Genomic DNA, 14,959 nt, shown 5'->3' with positions numbered 1-14,959 from the left:
CACTTCCCTGCATTTAGGGAGCCCTGGTGGCGCTGCTGGGTGTGTGGGACTGCTAATCAAAGGGGCGGGGGTTCAACTCCACCACCCCCTGTGGGCGAAAGAGGTGGCGGCCTAGCTGCTCCTGCAGGGATTTACAGCCCCACAAACAGCTGGGCTGTGCCCCTGGGGGGAAGCGCTGGAGTGACCCAAGGCGGCTTCAAAAGCGCGTGCCTACGTTTGATCCTGCATTATGGACGATGGTACACATTTTTTAATTGCCAGGGGCAGAGTGGGGGGGCCTCTGAGGAACCTCTGCATGTAGGGTCATTACCAGTTTGAATCGACTTGGGGTCCCTGCATCTATTTGCTTCAGCACTTTGTAAGGCGTCCTGGTGGCAGAGGATAAAACACTCAGCCCTAGGACAAAGGTGTGGAGCTCCCAGGACCCGGCCCTTGCTAGCACCACGGGCAGCTCCACGGTGCGCTCTAGGGTTGCAGGAGTCCCAGCCAACTAGAGAGCAGTGCTTTCCTGCAGTCCGTGGTGCCTTCTATCAATCCCTCCCCATGAGGCAGCGCGGCTCCTTCCGCCCCCGTGGCTGTAATCTCAGCACCGAGAGCGGGGACGGGGCTGGGCGCACAGTAGATGACCGGAGTCTGTGGACTGAGTATAATAAACAGAACATCGTGTTGCTGACACCGGGACTTGAAAGAGGAGCCAGACGTCACTTCTCCATAGAGGTCTTCCTTGATCCCCACAACCCCCCCTGCAATTCTCAATGTCATGGGGGTGCCCCTTTCCACACCCTCAACCCAATGCTGGGGCTGGTTCCTGACACAGGGACTAATGGGGTGGGATACAGGGGGAACACTGCTCTCATTTGAGTAGGGTGGAAGCAGCGAGCACGTTGGTGCTGTACTGATTCCCGACCTTGTTTAAGCGAATGGCCCATGTTGCATTCTGTCTGTGACACTGTCCAGCGGTTCAGGGACAAGCTGTGTGTAGGTATTCGTAGGTTGACAGTGACACTGGTAAAATGTTACAGGGCATCTGGGTGATGGATACATGACAACTCTGTACTTTCAATAACCTTTTGGCTTTTACAGGATTTGCAGAAAACTTGCAGATTATACAGAACCCCTATTCTCCAGATCTCTCAATGCGGCCCTCAAGTCCACTCAACTCAAGCAACCCTGCCCGAGCTCCAAAGCCGTCTGTCTTTACAGACAGGCCCCACTCTCCTTCGATGGGGCTCCAACCTGTCCTGTCGTGCCTCAGACTGAAGCCGTCACAATGTGGGTGATTTGTCACGATGGCTGTAACGAAAAAACACACAGGGCCAGAGCCCAGCTTGGGAGGATCGGAGGGTCTTGGGCATCACTGCAGGAGCCCGAGGTCCTGGAGGAGCTGTGGGGAGCCGCGTACATCTTCAGAGCTGCGTGGTCAGTCGCCGGCGTCGGCTACGTAAACTGGCCCTCCTTGCTCACAACAGAGTCCTCATCACAGGACCTTCACCTGCTCATGCGCAGCTTTACCGATCACGGGAACAGCTCGGGGCCTTTCTGCACCAAAGTCCAGCTCAAAATTCTTTTGCACCTGTTCTGACTGACCCACAAATTTTTCAAGACACAAGTGTGGACCCTTCATGTTCGTAGCATGCAAACTGCCTGTACGTTATTTGTACTGTTGCATGGGGGGCTCGTTCACTTGGTTCCTGGACCCCTCTGTGCACCTCCATCCTCATGGGGCTTCTAAGCACTTCCTGGCTGCCCCTCGCTGCAAGCAGCCCCAGGCTGATTGTGCACCCGTCCATCGGCCCCAGAGCCACAATCATCTTTGTACACGGCTTCTGACCCTTCCCTGAATGTCTACAATCACTTCCAAACTGGAAAGTGAAGACCAGGTAGATTTAAATCATCTGTGTACTAAAAGACGGCCACCTGGGAACGTGAGCTACAGAAATAAAAGCACAAGGGCAGCAGAGAAGGGTTGGTAAAGAGGTTTATTACAGCAGCCACTAAACTGGAACTAAGTGAACCCCTGCCATAACAGGGGTGGCTGAATCACCTGGGCCACACGGGATCTCCCCCAAGAACCCCACCCCACCCCACGCCACACTGTGGCAGTGGTGGAAGGGCCCTGCCCCACCACTTGGCAGAGCTTCACCCCTACAGTGCTGTGCCTAGAGTTCCCCAGTGCTGCACATCGTGCAGAGGCTCCCAAGCCGGCTCCAGGGCTGCACGTAGCCCTGTGGACAGGCATGACCCCACATGCGGAGCAGCACACAGCATACCGCACCGGCACCTCGTTGTCAGGGTCCTGTTCACCCCCACCCCCACCCCCACCCCCTTACTGGGCACAGAGCCATGAATGGATTGGGGAATAGAAATGAAGATCAATGAAAGCGACGCCGGCCTTTGGAACTGAAGGACCATGCGGGCTAAGGCACCATCAGGGGAGCTCACCCACACATTAGGAGCGCTCCGGAGGAGCAGGCAGTTGTTGAAGAGCTAGCGGAAACCATTCCAAATACCACAAACACGAGAATTCTTACACCCCAGCAGCTCAATAAATGTAGAGAGCCTGAAAGAAGCACACCAAGACACATGGTCATCAGACCCTCAAGAACCGAGGACGACGAAAGGGCTGCGACGAGCACAAGAAAGGGGATCACACAAAGTGGGCCTCGGTCCGATAAAGTGCCTGCTTCTTGTCAAACCACACAAAGTGACAACTAGGCGACATACACAGCGTCAACAAGAGGCACATACCCAGTGAGACGGCCGGTTAAAACAAGGGTGACATCGGAACATTCGCAGGAACCCGATACAGCCCCCCCCACTGGTCCCATGGGGACAAAAGGGAGACAAACAAGCAAGCAGCATCAGCCAGCAGCCGACAGGGACGTCTGAGCGCTGTGATCCCGCATGTCCTCCAGGTCCATGGTGACTTACTGAGAAAATGACGCCTAAACACGGCAACAGTAAACAGACGTGCAGTGCAGACCACAGGGAAACCAGGGTGCAGAGATGCAAGTCATGATGCCATCACATAAAACGGGGGTGGGTGGGGGAAGGACACTGGTGCAGATATAGACTTCTCCTTTGTTGAGGAAGTTAAGCTGGTATCAAAATGCAAGATATAAGAACGATTTCCTCCCATGCTTACCACAAAGAAGATAAGTAAAATTAGATACCAAAATAAGAAGTGAGGAGGCAAGATAGCTCAGCATCTAGCACACACAAAATCAAAACCAAACGCCCTGCCATCAAGCCAATCCCAACAGCTAGCGACCCTGGAGGGCAGGGCAGGCCTGCCCAGTGGGTTTCTGAGACTGTCACTTTTAATGGGAGTAGAGAGCCTCCTCTGTCTCCTACGGAGTGCCTGGTGATTTTGAACTGGGCACCTTCCAGTTAGGATTCCTGAATTACAGACAGATAAAAATCTATAGATTAAAAATTAACATTAAAAAGAAGAAGAAAGTCAACATTGGAAAAAATGAGAAAGCAGCCCTAAGTCCCACAGGTAGAAGGCGGAAGTAAACCCTCCTGTGGACAGCGACAGTGAACATCTATAGCTTGAAGCGCTGTAGTCCAGACTGGTGACCCTGAGAACGGAGCAGAACTGCTCCGCGGGGTTTCTGAGAGGGTCACGCTTTTCAAAAGCAAGCCGACTCCTCTTTCTTCCTCAAAGCGGCTGGTAGGTTCAAATCACTACCTTTTGACTAGCAGCCCAAGGCTTAGTCCAGACAGAGAGAGGGGTAGAATGGCTAAACGATACGGCTCTGCTAATAGGCTGTTTACAAGAGACAGACCCTGAGCACAAAGAGCCAGGTAGGTTAAAAGTCAAGAACAGAGGGGAAAAAACCAACCTGTGCAAACGGCAACCAAGAGAGCAGGTGGCGACAGTTCAATAAAACACATCAAAATAGGTGTGAGACAAAGGAGGGCCCCATGCAGGGTGCACTGCTCAACTAACATCAGTTCAGGTTAACTTCTCACCACATGTACATCCACCACGGCCCTTAAGCTGGTTTGCTTTTTGTTGTTTTAAAGGGAAAGCAGTTTTCTTTTTGTTTATGGTTTCTCCCACGGGGTGTCTTACTGAGATGGTATCGTAAAAACTCCCAACTCTGAGAGCGAGTGGGCAGCAGGGCACGGCGCTGCTCCTCCCGCTTCAAGCACCCACCCGAGGGAGGAAGGTCGTGCAGCCATGGGACACAAGCAGCACCCATGCAGGCGCCTCTGCTCCTGCCGCAGGTGACGCAGGTGACGCTCGGAGGCTCACGGTGGGGGCAGAGCTACCCGTGATGAGGAGGCAGCCACACCAATTGGGCCGCCAGCGGCAGCACCCCCGGCACCCACGCCTCTCGGCCCCCTGCCCCTCCATGTGCCCAAGGTCCCGACCTCGCTGCCTGTATGTGAGAATATGGTGTTGACACAGCATCCACATTTCTGGACCCTTCCCAGTTCACAGCATGTCCCAAACCCGTGTGATGACAAAAGGGTCGACTCCCCAAAACGTATGAAGTAAATTCTAAGTGAATCTCAATGGGAGAAATGCAAAGGTCTGTGACAGCAGCAGGGACTTTAATGCACCACTACCCACAGTGACAACTAGAAGAAAATCGACAAACGCAAGACCCGAACAGCACGGACCTGACCACGCTCCACCCACCAGCACACCACTGACACTCTTCTCCAGTGAACACGGACAACCCCCAGAGTAAACCCGGGTTCAGGACCAAAACAAATCTCAATAAATGTAAGACTGAAATCACCAAAAAAGAGCTCTTTTCTGATCACAAGGGAGTGAAGCCAGAAATCGGTGACAAAGAAAACCGAGGAAACCTAAATAAGACACTGTTCAAAAACCAATCAGGTCCTAAAAACATGAGGGAGAAATGAAGACCTGACTGAGAATGGAAACCGAGCAAGCCAAAACCTATGGGGCACGGGGAAGGCTGTGCGATGGGGAAAATCCGTAGCAATGGATAACAATGTCAATAAGAAAGATCCTAAATCAATAGCTTAACTTCTACAACCTCTGAAATGGAAAGTAAGAGCGAAAGAAGCCTAAAGCTGCTAGAAGAAAATTGATAAAACAGAAAATAGCAACGCACGGTAATCAACAAAACCAGAAGTTGCTTCTTTGAAAAAGAAATCAACAAATCACAAGCTAGAAGAGAGGATGCCAACAACAGCGGCTGTGGCGTGACAGCAGCTCAGCACACAGAGGATCCTAACAGAGAACTGTGCGGAAAAACTGCTCCACCCGACCCGAACACTTAAATGGACACTCCTAGAAACACACAACACACCCATACTAACATCACAAGAGACTGGACCAATCTTCCAACCTGCCAACAAAGGCCCAGACCAGATGGCTTCACGAGGGAATTTCATCACACATTCAAAGATGTTCCTGCTCAGCTCAAACTTGTCCAAAATTAAAAACAGACGGCATCCTCCCTAAGCTCACTCTATGAAGCCAGGATCACCCTGAGACCAAACCAGGTAAGCCATCCCAAGAAAAGGAAGGCCAGTATCCCTCGGGAGTAGATCCACGATTCTCAACACAAGTTCTAGCAAACAGACTCCAACAGCATATCGAGAGAATTGAGCACCATGACCAAAGTGGGATTTGCTCTCAGAGTATAAACCAGGGCAACTCAACATCAGAAAACCAAGCAACGAAATATGCCACATGAATAAAACAAGGAAGAGGACCACACAGCATTTACTAGATGCAGAAAAGGCACTGATAAAGCCCTCCCTGATAACAACTGTTAGCAAACTGGAAACAAGAGGTTCAGGTCCCTTACCACCACTCAGGTTGTCTATGAAAAGGCAACTGCCAACATTACACTCCGTAGAGTAGGACCGCGAGCCTTCTCCCTTGAGAATGGGAACAGGGAGGCAGGGTTCCCACTAGCACCCCTTTATTCAATATCGTACTGGAAGTCTGAGCCAGAGCAGTCAGGCAAAAACAACAAATGGGATTCAAACTGGAAAGGGAGAGAAAGTATCCCAACGTGCACATGATACGACTCTCATATAGCAGATGTCAGGCCACAAGAAAGCTGCAGGAACTAATGGAAGAATCCAGCAAAATTACAGGGCCCAAGGTAAACACACACACACACACACCCCTCCCTCCTTTCTGCACACCAACAGGGAGAACTCTCTACAGGAAACCAAGGAAACAATACAACTTACACAAGCACTTCAGATCCCTAGGACCCAACCTAACCAGGGATGTGAAAGACAGACAAATGAAGGCACCAGTACAAGGGGCTCGCACAGACCCGGGTGGATGCAAAGACATTTGAGCTCATGGATTGGGAGTCTAACTACTGTCAAAATGTACTACCCATCCTCGTCTCCAGAGTCAATGCAACACTGACCAACATTCCAACGGAAAACAAAACCCACCAATCCTCGGCTCCGGATGGGGAGAGGCCCAGGTAGCCAAAACCATTGGGAAGAAGAAGAAGGGAGGAGGCCTCACATTTCTGGATTTCAAAGCACACTGCCCACCAGCTGTCGTGATCAGAGCAGCCCCTGGTGCGGGTTCAATGCCAGACACCAACGAAACGGAATTAGCCAGGAATAATCCATACATCTATGGAAACTGGTTTTTGATAGGGGTGCTAGTCCATTTCATGGGAAGGGGCCGTCTCTTGAGCAAACTGCATTGGTAAAACTGGATTTGCACCTGCAGAAAAATGGAAGACCTGTTCCTCACATCACACACAGAAATGAATTAAAAATGGACCCAGGACCTAGATGTTAAAGGTAAAAAGAAGAAAACATGGGCACCAAACTCATGAAAACTAGGGTTTCTTTTTTCTTTTTTAATGCTATCAAATAAAACTACAACTACAGGAGCAGAAGACAGATTACTGGGATCTCATAAAAATTAAATACGGACATCAAAATAGTTCATCAAAAGCATACAAAGACAACGATATAGTCAACGAGGGTCTACTATCTAAAATATATATATTTCTACAACAGCAAAAGGACAAGTAGCCCAATCGCAAATTGGGCAAACAACACAAGCTCCAGCGGCCAACACACAACGATGCTCACTGCCAACCGCCATGAGACGCCAACGGACACGGTGAGGTCTCGCCTCCACCGCTAGCGTGGCCCTGGCCAGCAACACCGCAGCGGAAAACCACAGTGTTGGCAAGGGTGGGGCGGTGGGAACGTTACAGCCCCTCCAGCGAGGGGGATACACAGTGATACAGTGAGTCCTCAATAAAGTAAAAAATAAAATCACCACAGGACTCAGCAAGTCCACTCCTAGGACACACCCCGGGGGCTTACCAGTCGCCCCACCGACGGACACAGGGACTGACCCGGGTTTGCCGCAGCATCACACCCAACCGCGCCCACCAACAGGTGACGGGCTACACGAAGCGTGGAGCACACACTCTCAGGACGCTACGCAACCTGGAAGACGGTGCGCAGTCTGAGCAGCGCTGCAAGACGAATGGCCAGGCCACCAGGCCACCGGACTTAGTTTTGCAAAATTAATCACAAACTGCTGGGTTTCCCTCACAGAAACAGAGGACCAGCATAGGCCACTGCAGCGGTGCTAACAGTGTGAGCGGGTCCCAGGGGCCAGAGGGAGGGGACCCTCCCGAGGAAGTAGTGAAGGTTTGTCCACCTGATGGGAAAATTAGCACCAACTTGACTCATGCCGCTGTCCTCACTAGGCTGTACCTGGGGGTGGGGATATGAGCACCCCCCCCCCAAAGCCGCCCAGGTCCAGAGGCATACCCCAGCCTCCGGTCGGCCCACCCCCAGACCCCCTCCCCACCCCCAGCCGACGGGAGGAGCTGTGCGCAGGGACTGGGGCCCAGGTGTGAGGCCAGCAGAGACGCGGGCTGGGCCCTGGTCTTTATTGCTTGTACCGTACAAATACAAGAAGAAACGCAGAAAGGCCAGAGGGCAGGGCAGGTGTCGGAGAGAAGGGCAAAGACCCCACCCCCACCCAGCCCGTCCCCACTTCATGATGCCCTCTGTGAGCTGTCTGGTACGGAGGGGGTGGGCAGATCCACAGAAATGAAATGCCACACACCTGGCAAAGTTGGGTGGAAAGGGAAGCCAGAGAAGGGGAGATGTGGGTGTGGTGGGCGTGGCTCCTCCCACTCGGTCAGCACCTCCCCACCCGCCACTCCACGGGATGAAATGCTTGGGCCAGGGATGGGGGCCCAAACACACATTCACACTCACACACATACACACACTCGAAGGCCTGGGCACACTTGTGCACACACGTGTCCCTGACACACTCTGGGCACCATGCGTGCCCTTGGAACAGCCGAGCACACTTGCTCACCTTAAGGCTGCAGGACATGGGGGCCCTGGAGATGGGGTGGATCGCCTGTCCCTGCCTGCCCCTCATCCTGCCCACGAGGCCCAATACTGTCTTGGTGGGAGATGTGTAACAGCCAAGGCAGACACCCCTACCCCCCGCCCCACCCTGCCCTCCGATGGGGCCAGGGCTGGACCCAGGTCCAGGGTCCAGCAGGAAGGCAGGCCCCCTGGAAGTAAGGCACAGGTGCGGGTTGGGGCAGCCCCAGAATGTTCTTCCTGTCTCATTCCCAAAGTCAGGATAGCAGGTGGAGGGGCTGGGGGAGCACTCAAAGGCAGGGGGAGGAAGCAGTACCCTGGGGGCAGAGCTAGGGACATGGTGGCATCACCTGAGGGAGCCCTAAGCCCTCAGACCCCAGAGTCCCAGGCCCCTGTGGGGCTCAACCATTATTGCTTTTCTGCCCCTGGGGGGGGGGGCGGCGTGGCACAGGTCGGGCGTCCTCTGTCGAGCAGCAGCACACAGGCAGGTGGCCGTACCACACACACACCCCTCGTCCGAGCTTGTGTGGATTAAAACCATCACCTCCGACTGCCCTGAGGCCCAAGCAGGAGTGAGAGTCTCCCAATACTAGTCTGGGCACACAGGTGGGGAAAGGTGCTCCCCGGAGGCCAGGGCAGCTGGGGATGAGGGGTGGGGTGGGGTGAAGAGAGAGCTGGGCATGGGGCCAGGAGGTGAGGGGTGGGAACACAAACAAACAAGCCAAATGACACCGTTGTAAACAGCCACCAGTGCGTGCCTCCTGCCATGGCCACCGGTGGCCCCGTCAGGCCGCTCACTCCCGGATGCTGGCCGAGTAGGAGAACTGCGGGAAGTGCGTCCGCTGGTCCAGCTCTAGAGAGCCTAGGCGGTCGTCTGTGGGGTGCAGAGATGGGTTGGGGGGCTGGCCTTTGGAGGGCCAGGGCTCCTGGGGCAAGGGCCAGGAAGGGCCGCAGGCTGACAGTGCCAGGGGAGCAGGTCCCACCTCATGTGGACCCTCCCCCAGTAATGCTGTTGCTCTGCCCTGGCCTCTGGCCACTTGAATCCACCCTCCACGGGGCAGTGTCCTCTGCTCACGGCCCTCCAGGTGGCTAAGGAAATGCCCCCCTCCCACCCAGTGGTGCTCAGCTCCTGCCTCTGACCCCCAATTTGGGGCACTCTGCCCCTGCATCCCCAGGAACCTCCAGTCCCCAGGCTGGACCAGGTATTTCTCCTGCAGAACATGGGGCCCTGGAGAGTGGGGTGCCCATCCCGTGGCTGACAGGGTACATGCAGGCCCCTCACCCATGTGGGGTGAGGCCCCACCAGACAGACCCAGGGGCCGTGGTGGTCACTGCTGCTGCCAGCACTGGGTCAGTCCTGCCCTGGGGACCCAGGCACTTGAGGACAACAGGAACTTGTCACCTGCAGCCATGCCCCAAGCAGTCTCCCACCTCCCCAACCGGACGCCCCACCAGCCCTTCCCCCACCATGTCCTGCAGACTAACGAAAGGCCACTCGAGCTGACTCAGGACAGAACCCAAAGCACAGGTGAGGCCAAAAGCCTCCAGCCCGGCTACCAAGCCAGGCGTGACACTCACAGCGGTCCGGGGGCGTGACTGTGATGGACTGGGCCGTGAACTCATCATCGAAGTACCTTGTGTCGATCTCAGATGTGACCTGAGGTTTGAAGGGCGGCAGGAGCTACGGAGCAGAGAAGGCTGGCCTCAGAGCCCGCTGTGGGGAAAGCTGGGCCCAGGTCCCCCGGAGCAGGCCAGGCCTGGGCTCACCTTCTTCTGTACCACGTCCTGCCAGTTGATGCTGAGGAAGAACCTGTGCTCCATCACCTCCTGGGCATCGCTGGGCCCCCCACCAAGCCTGGGCAGAGACGGCATCAGTGCCCACTCTAGGAGAGCTGGGTTCTGGAGACAGCCCTCGGAGCAGCCTTTACGGAACCCGGCCGGCCATCGCCACCCCATCACGGAAAAGGACACCAGGGCCCAGGGAGGGGTGTTCACATGCCCGGAGGCAGAGCCAGGAAGCCGGCTCCCCAGCCCAGGCCACAGAGTCCAGGATGGGGTGGGGCATGCTTGGCTCTAACACCCCCAAGAGGGGCCTACCCGGGACGTGAACTTGGCTGAAGGCTGTGTGGGCGGGCACTGGCCCTCACCTCTGCTTGGGGTCCTTCTTGAGCAGGCCAGCAAGCAGGGACTTGGCCTCGGGGCCAAGCGTGCGTGGGAAGCGGATCTCCTCCATGAGGATGAGCTCAAAGAGGCGCTCGTGGTCCTGGTTGTAGAAGGGCAGGCGGCCACACATCATCTCGTACATGACCACGCCCAGCCCCCACCAGTCCACGGCACGCCCGTAGTCATTGTCCTCCAGCACCTGGGGTGGGCGGGTGGGCAGCAGTGGATGGTGAGGTCCAAGCAGGGCTAGCCTGGGGCCACTGTTCTGCCCCCCGCCCGCAGCCCAGCACCTCGGGCGCCAGGTACTCCGGAGTCCCGCAGAAGGTCTTCATGGTGGCCCCGTCGCTGATGCCCTCTTTGCACAGGCCGAAGTCAGTGATCTTGATGTGGCCATCTTTGTCCAGCATGAGGTTTTCCAGCTACAGGAAAGTCCAGGGGTTGGGGGCATGTCCCTCCAGGGCTTCCTGCCGCCCTCCAAGACCCCGGCCCCTGGAGGGGCCAGTCACCATCAGCTCCCCTGTGCAGCCGCAGCCCAGGGAAGCCAAGCAGGGAGTGAGCCAGGGAAGCAGCTTCCCCACTGACCAGCTCCCCACCTGGATGGGAGGGGCACCACACAGTCATGCAACAAAGGCTGCGGTCGGTGCTGTCCGGCTAGAGGGCCCTCTGCTAGGCCCAGGGGAGCCCAGTCACAGTCGTTCACCAGCCTTCCAACCTCTGACCACGGGCTTCAGTGCCTGGGTGTCCAGGCTCACCTTGATGTCGCGGTACACCACGTCTCGAGAGTGCAGGTACTCGAGCGCAGAGACAATCTCGGCGCCGTAGAAGCGGGCCCGCTCTTCCGTGAAGACGCGCTCCCGGGACAGGTGGAAGAAGAGCTGCGGGGGGAGGGGGGATATGCGGGAGGTCAGGCCCCCGGCTCACCCACCTGCCTCCCCTTCCAGGCCCTGGCACCCAGCCTGTGCCCCAAGAGCTGCTTCAGGAACCAGCAAGTGCCAGTGGGAGGGACAGAGGGTGGGGGCGAGGGAAGGGCTCACCTGAGGGGTAGAAAAAGGAAACTTAGCCGGAGGTGACGGGAGAGGCACTAGGAGGGACAAGAGGAGACGACAACCAAGCAAAGAGGAACAGACCGTATGAGCCAGTGGCAGTGAACGGAGAGCACGGGCCTTGAGTCCATCTGAGGACGTGGGGTGGGGGCGGGGGTGGGGGCGCCCGCCTGGTAAGCAAGCAAGAGAGACTGACAGGGCGTGTCAATTACCTGTGCAGGACTGCCAGGGAGACCAGAGCCCCGAGGGGCTTCCAGATTCTGTGCTTGCTCTGGGGCCTTTACAAGCTACCTGTCAGCCACCCCATCTCCCCACTGGCTCCTCCCACCCCAGGAGCTGGGCTGACAGCCCCCGGCCTGTGCCTGCCCAGGGAGCACAGGGAAGGAGGCAGCAAGATGACAGCCGCCAAGTCTCAACTCCTCTTGGACCCCCACCCACCACAGTCCTCTCTTGCCCCTCGGCCGGCTGACCTCACCACCGTTGGCGTACTCCATCACGAAGCACAGGCGGTCATGGGTCTGGAAGGCATATTTCAGCGCCTGCAGCGGGGACAGGGAGAGGGGAGGCTTCTGTCAAGGCCGGCAGCAGTGGGGGCCAAGTCTGCAGCACCCCCACAATGGCCTGGGCCTTCCACATCCGGTGCCTCGGGGTCCAGCCTCACCCCATGGGGCAGAGGGACAGGCGTGGAGGGGCGGCTGGGGCGGGGGTGACGCTGTGGGCTGTTGGGCACCCCTCCCCCTCGTGCTCAAGCAATGAGATTGCTGTCATTGCACGCGTGACATGTGGCGATGGCCCCCACAGGAGGGCAGACTATTGCCAGTCTCAGACCACTCCATGGAGCTTGAGGCAGCAACTTAAGGCGACCTGCCCACCAAGGACACCCCCCGCTGACACCGGCTTCCACACCGAGGGAGGTTCTGGGGAACCCCACCTGAAGGGCTGTGGCTCCAACACAAGGGGCAACCCCATCGTCAGCTGGGCCACCGAGGTGTCCACGCAGCCTGAGTAACATGTCCAGTGAAGGCCCAGCTGCTGCTCGGATCTGACCTTATAACTGGTTCCCACCAGAGCACTGTCTCCAAGGAAGCCATCCCCCAGTAGGGTGGGGGGGGAGAAGGGGTGTGTGGCCTGCAGCCCACTGTGCTTGACAATGGCTGGGGTTCCGCTCCATCCTGGGGTTGGTGCAGATCCCCGGCAGGGGTGTGGGGCTCGCTCACCGTGAGGAAGGGGTGCCTGGTGTTCTGGAGGACTCGGCTCTCGGTCACCGTGTGGGCAACTTCATCCTGTAGCCAGAGGGGGAGAGGCCCAGATGCAGGCCCGATTCACGGACTCCCCCGCGAGGGGCTCCCAGCCCCAGGAGGTCGAAAGCCAGTGGAAATTTGACAAGGACCGGACTGCCACCACCTGATTCCGGAGACTGATCGTAACAAGCCTCTGAGGAGGCCCAGGGCACGGGGACAACTTGCGAAGCGTCCCTGGGCACAGAACAAACTAGGTCCCCTCAAGGACCTAGACATACAGTCCCCACACCAGCAGCCTTGACATCGCCTGAGAGCGTGTGGGCCTACCACTCCGACCCAAGGATGCCCACGGGGGTGGGGGTGGGGGGAAGCCACGTCTCCCACTGAAGGGGCCCAACCCTTGCTCCTGTGGGGGCCCAGCCCTGTCTCCCATGCCCTCCAAGTGATGTGGGCTCAACGTAGGACAACACATCCGAGGCTCAGACCCTTGGCTCTCCATTGGGGTAGCACTGCCCCTGTGGGGCAGTTGGTGAGGTCTAGCAACATTTGTGATTGTCACCGTGGGGAGGGTGTGTGTGTGCTATTGCGGGCTTCAGTGAGCAGAGACCACAGTGGAGCCAAGTCCCCTGCAGAGGAATATGCTGGTCCAGACTGAAGTGCCGAGGTCGAGAAGCCCTGAGCGGGCCCAGGCATTGGAATGGCTGTTAACTGGGTCTGAAAACTAGCTAAGCAGTTGCCATCACTGGATCCCAACACACACGCACGCATGAGGTGACCCCAAATCTCAGCGCAGAGCGGGCTCTCAGGGTTACTGGCATCTATAGTCAAACAGGCAGACTGCCAGGCCTTTCTTCCTGTGCACCTCTGCGCAGCTTCGAAGTGCAGCCCAGAGTGTCGTGAGTATTTGCACCCCCAGGACTCCGGGTCTCATGCAGTTCCACCTGACATTCTGTAAAGTCGGCACCAGATCTAAGTGCATAGGGGTGAAATTATATGATGTCTACACTCTGCGGTAAGAACACCTTTTTAAGGCAGGGGTGAGGGGAGTTGGGGTGGAGCTAACAAACAAAACTGGCCAAATGTTGGTGATTACTGAAACTGGATGATAATTATGTGGGAAATTCCTTGTACTTAGTTTTCGTTTTACTTTTTTGGTCTGAGTTTGGAATTTTCCACTATAAACCCTTAAATAAGGAAAAGAAAACAACAGAACTCCATCTCCAGCGCAGGCCTCCTGGGACTCACAGAGCTGAGCCACCTTTACCATCTGGGGGACCACCCAGAGGGTGGGAATGGGTCTGGCAGGAGCCGGCCCCTCCCTCTGAGGCTGAGTTGAGATGGTGGGGCACCCACCTTGGCAATGATGACCTCCTTCCGCAGGATCTTCATGGCGTAGTAGCAGCCGGTGGCCTTCTCTCGGACCAGGATGACTTTGCCGAAAGTGCCCTTGCCCAGGAGTTTGAGATAGTCGAAGTCATTCATGGTCTGCCCGGAGGGAGAGGCAGGGGGACAGGGTCAGCACCTGGCATGGCTGAGGGAGGCCTCTAGACAGCACCTGTGTGGCTGTCAACCCTGGCCTCTGTGCTGCCCACATGGCGACCTGCCAGGGTGGGCCTGGAGCTCCAAGGTAGAGGGGTGGGCAGTGGCTCCACGGACTGCTGGGCAGCCCCCAGGGTCTCTGTGCTGGGCCACAGGTTGCTCTGTACGGGGCACATCTCCGCGGGCCCCAACACTTACCACCTTGGCCCGTGCCTTGCTGACGGCCACCTCCATCTCCTCAGTCGCGGAGGGGTCGCTGGGGGAGCCACACTTGTAGTCCATGGAGTCCTGGCCCGGGCCCCGCTGCTTCAGGCTGTTGGCCACCATCTGGATGGCCTGCATCCACTCCTCCCTGAGGGGACACGTGTGCAGAGGGCCTGAGTGCCGAGGTCAGAGCCCAGCCCGACCCCTCCCCTGGGTGAGCCCCCAGCCGCTGTCCTCCAGGCTTCCTGAGGCAGAGAGCCAGGCTGCGACGGGCAGGAAGGGCCAGAGCAGCAGACGAAAAGTGGCCAGCTAGCGGCGGCACTGGCCTGGTAAGGGCCCACCCACCCTTCTAAAGAAATTCTTAAAAAACTAGCCCCCACCACCACACATGCATGAACGCACGCCAGAGAAGGGAAGGAGGCTGCT

The 14,959-nt window shown here is 56.9% G+C and overlaps 1 protein-coding gene across 4 annotated transcripts in view; it reads right to left on the bottom strand.

The window, feature by feature from the left end:
• Positions 1–7,853: 7,853 nt before the first annotated feature.
• Positions 7,854–14,959, bottom strand: part of AKT2 (AKT serine/threonine kinase 2) — a 36,339-nt gene continuing 29,233 nt past the window's right edge. For all 4 annotated transcript variants that reach the window (XM_004710326.2, XM_045292436.1, XM_045292438.1 and 1 more), the window contains exons 5-14: positions 14,528–14,681; positions 14,144–14,275; positions 12,767–12,832; positions 12,020–12,088; positions 11,259–11,381; positions 10,797–10,925; positions 10,491–10,705; positions 10,111–10,198; positions 9,922–10,024; positions 7,854–9,217 (exon numbers count right to left, since the gene is read on the bottom strand). In XM_004710326.2, coding sequence (XP_004710383.1) covers positions 9,138–9,217; positions 9,922–10,024; positions 10,111–10,198; positions 10,491–10,705; positions 10,797–10,925; positions 11,259–11,381; positions 12,020–12,088; positions 12,767–12,832; positions 14,144–14,275; positions 14,528–14,681 — 1,159 coding nt within the window. In that variant the 3' untranslated portion in view covers positions 7,854–9,137. The remainder of the gene's footprint in view (positions 9,218–9,921; positions 10,025–10,110; positions 10,199–10,490; positions 10,706–10,796; positions 10,926–11,258; positions 11,382–12,019; positions 12,089–12,766; positions 12,833–14,143; positions 14,276–14,527; positions 14,682–14,959) is intronic.

The sequence above is a fragment of the Echinops telfairi genome, unplaced genomic scaffold, assembly GCF_000313985.2.
Source record: "Echinops telfairi isolate 266 unplaced genomic scaffold, ASM31398v2 ScPeMD7_655;HRSCAF=1070, whole genome shotgun sequence".
NCBI classification, from domain to species: Eukaryota; Metazoa; Chordata; class Mammalia; order Afrosoricida; family Tenrecidae; genus Echinops; species Echinops telfairi.
The sequence above is the reverse complement of the archived record's forward strand: the minus strand, read 5'-3'. Positions and strand labels throughout refer to the sequence as shown.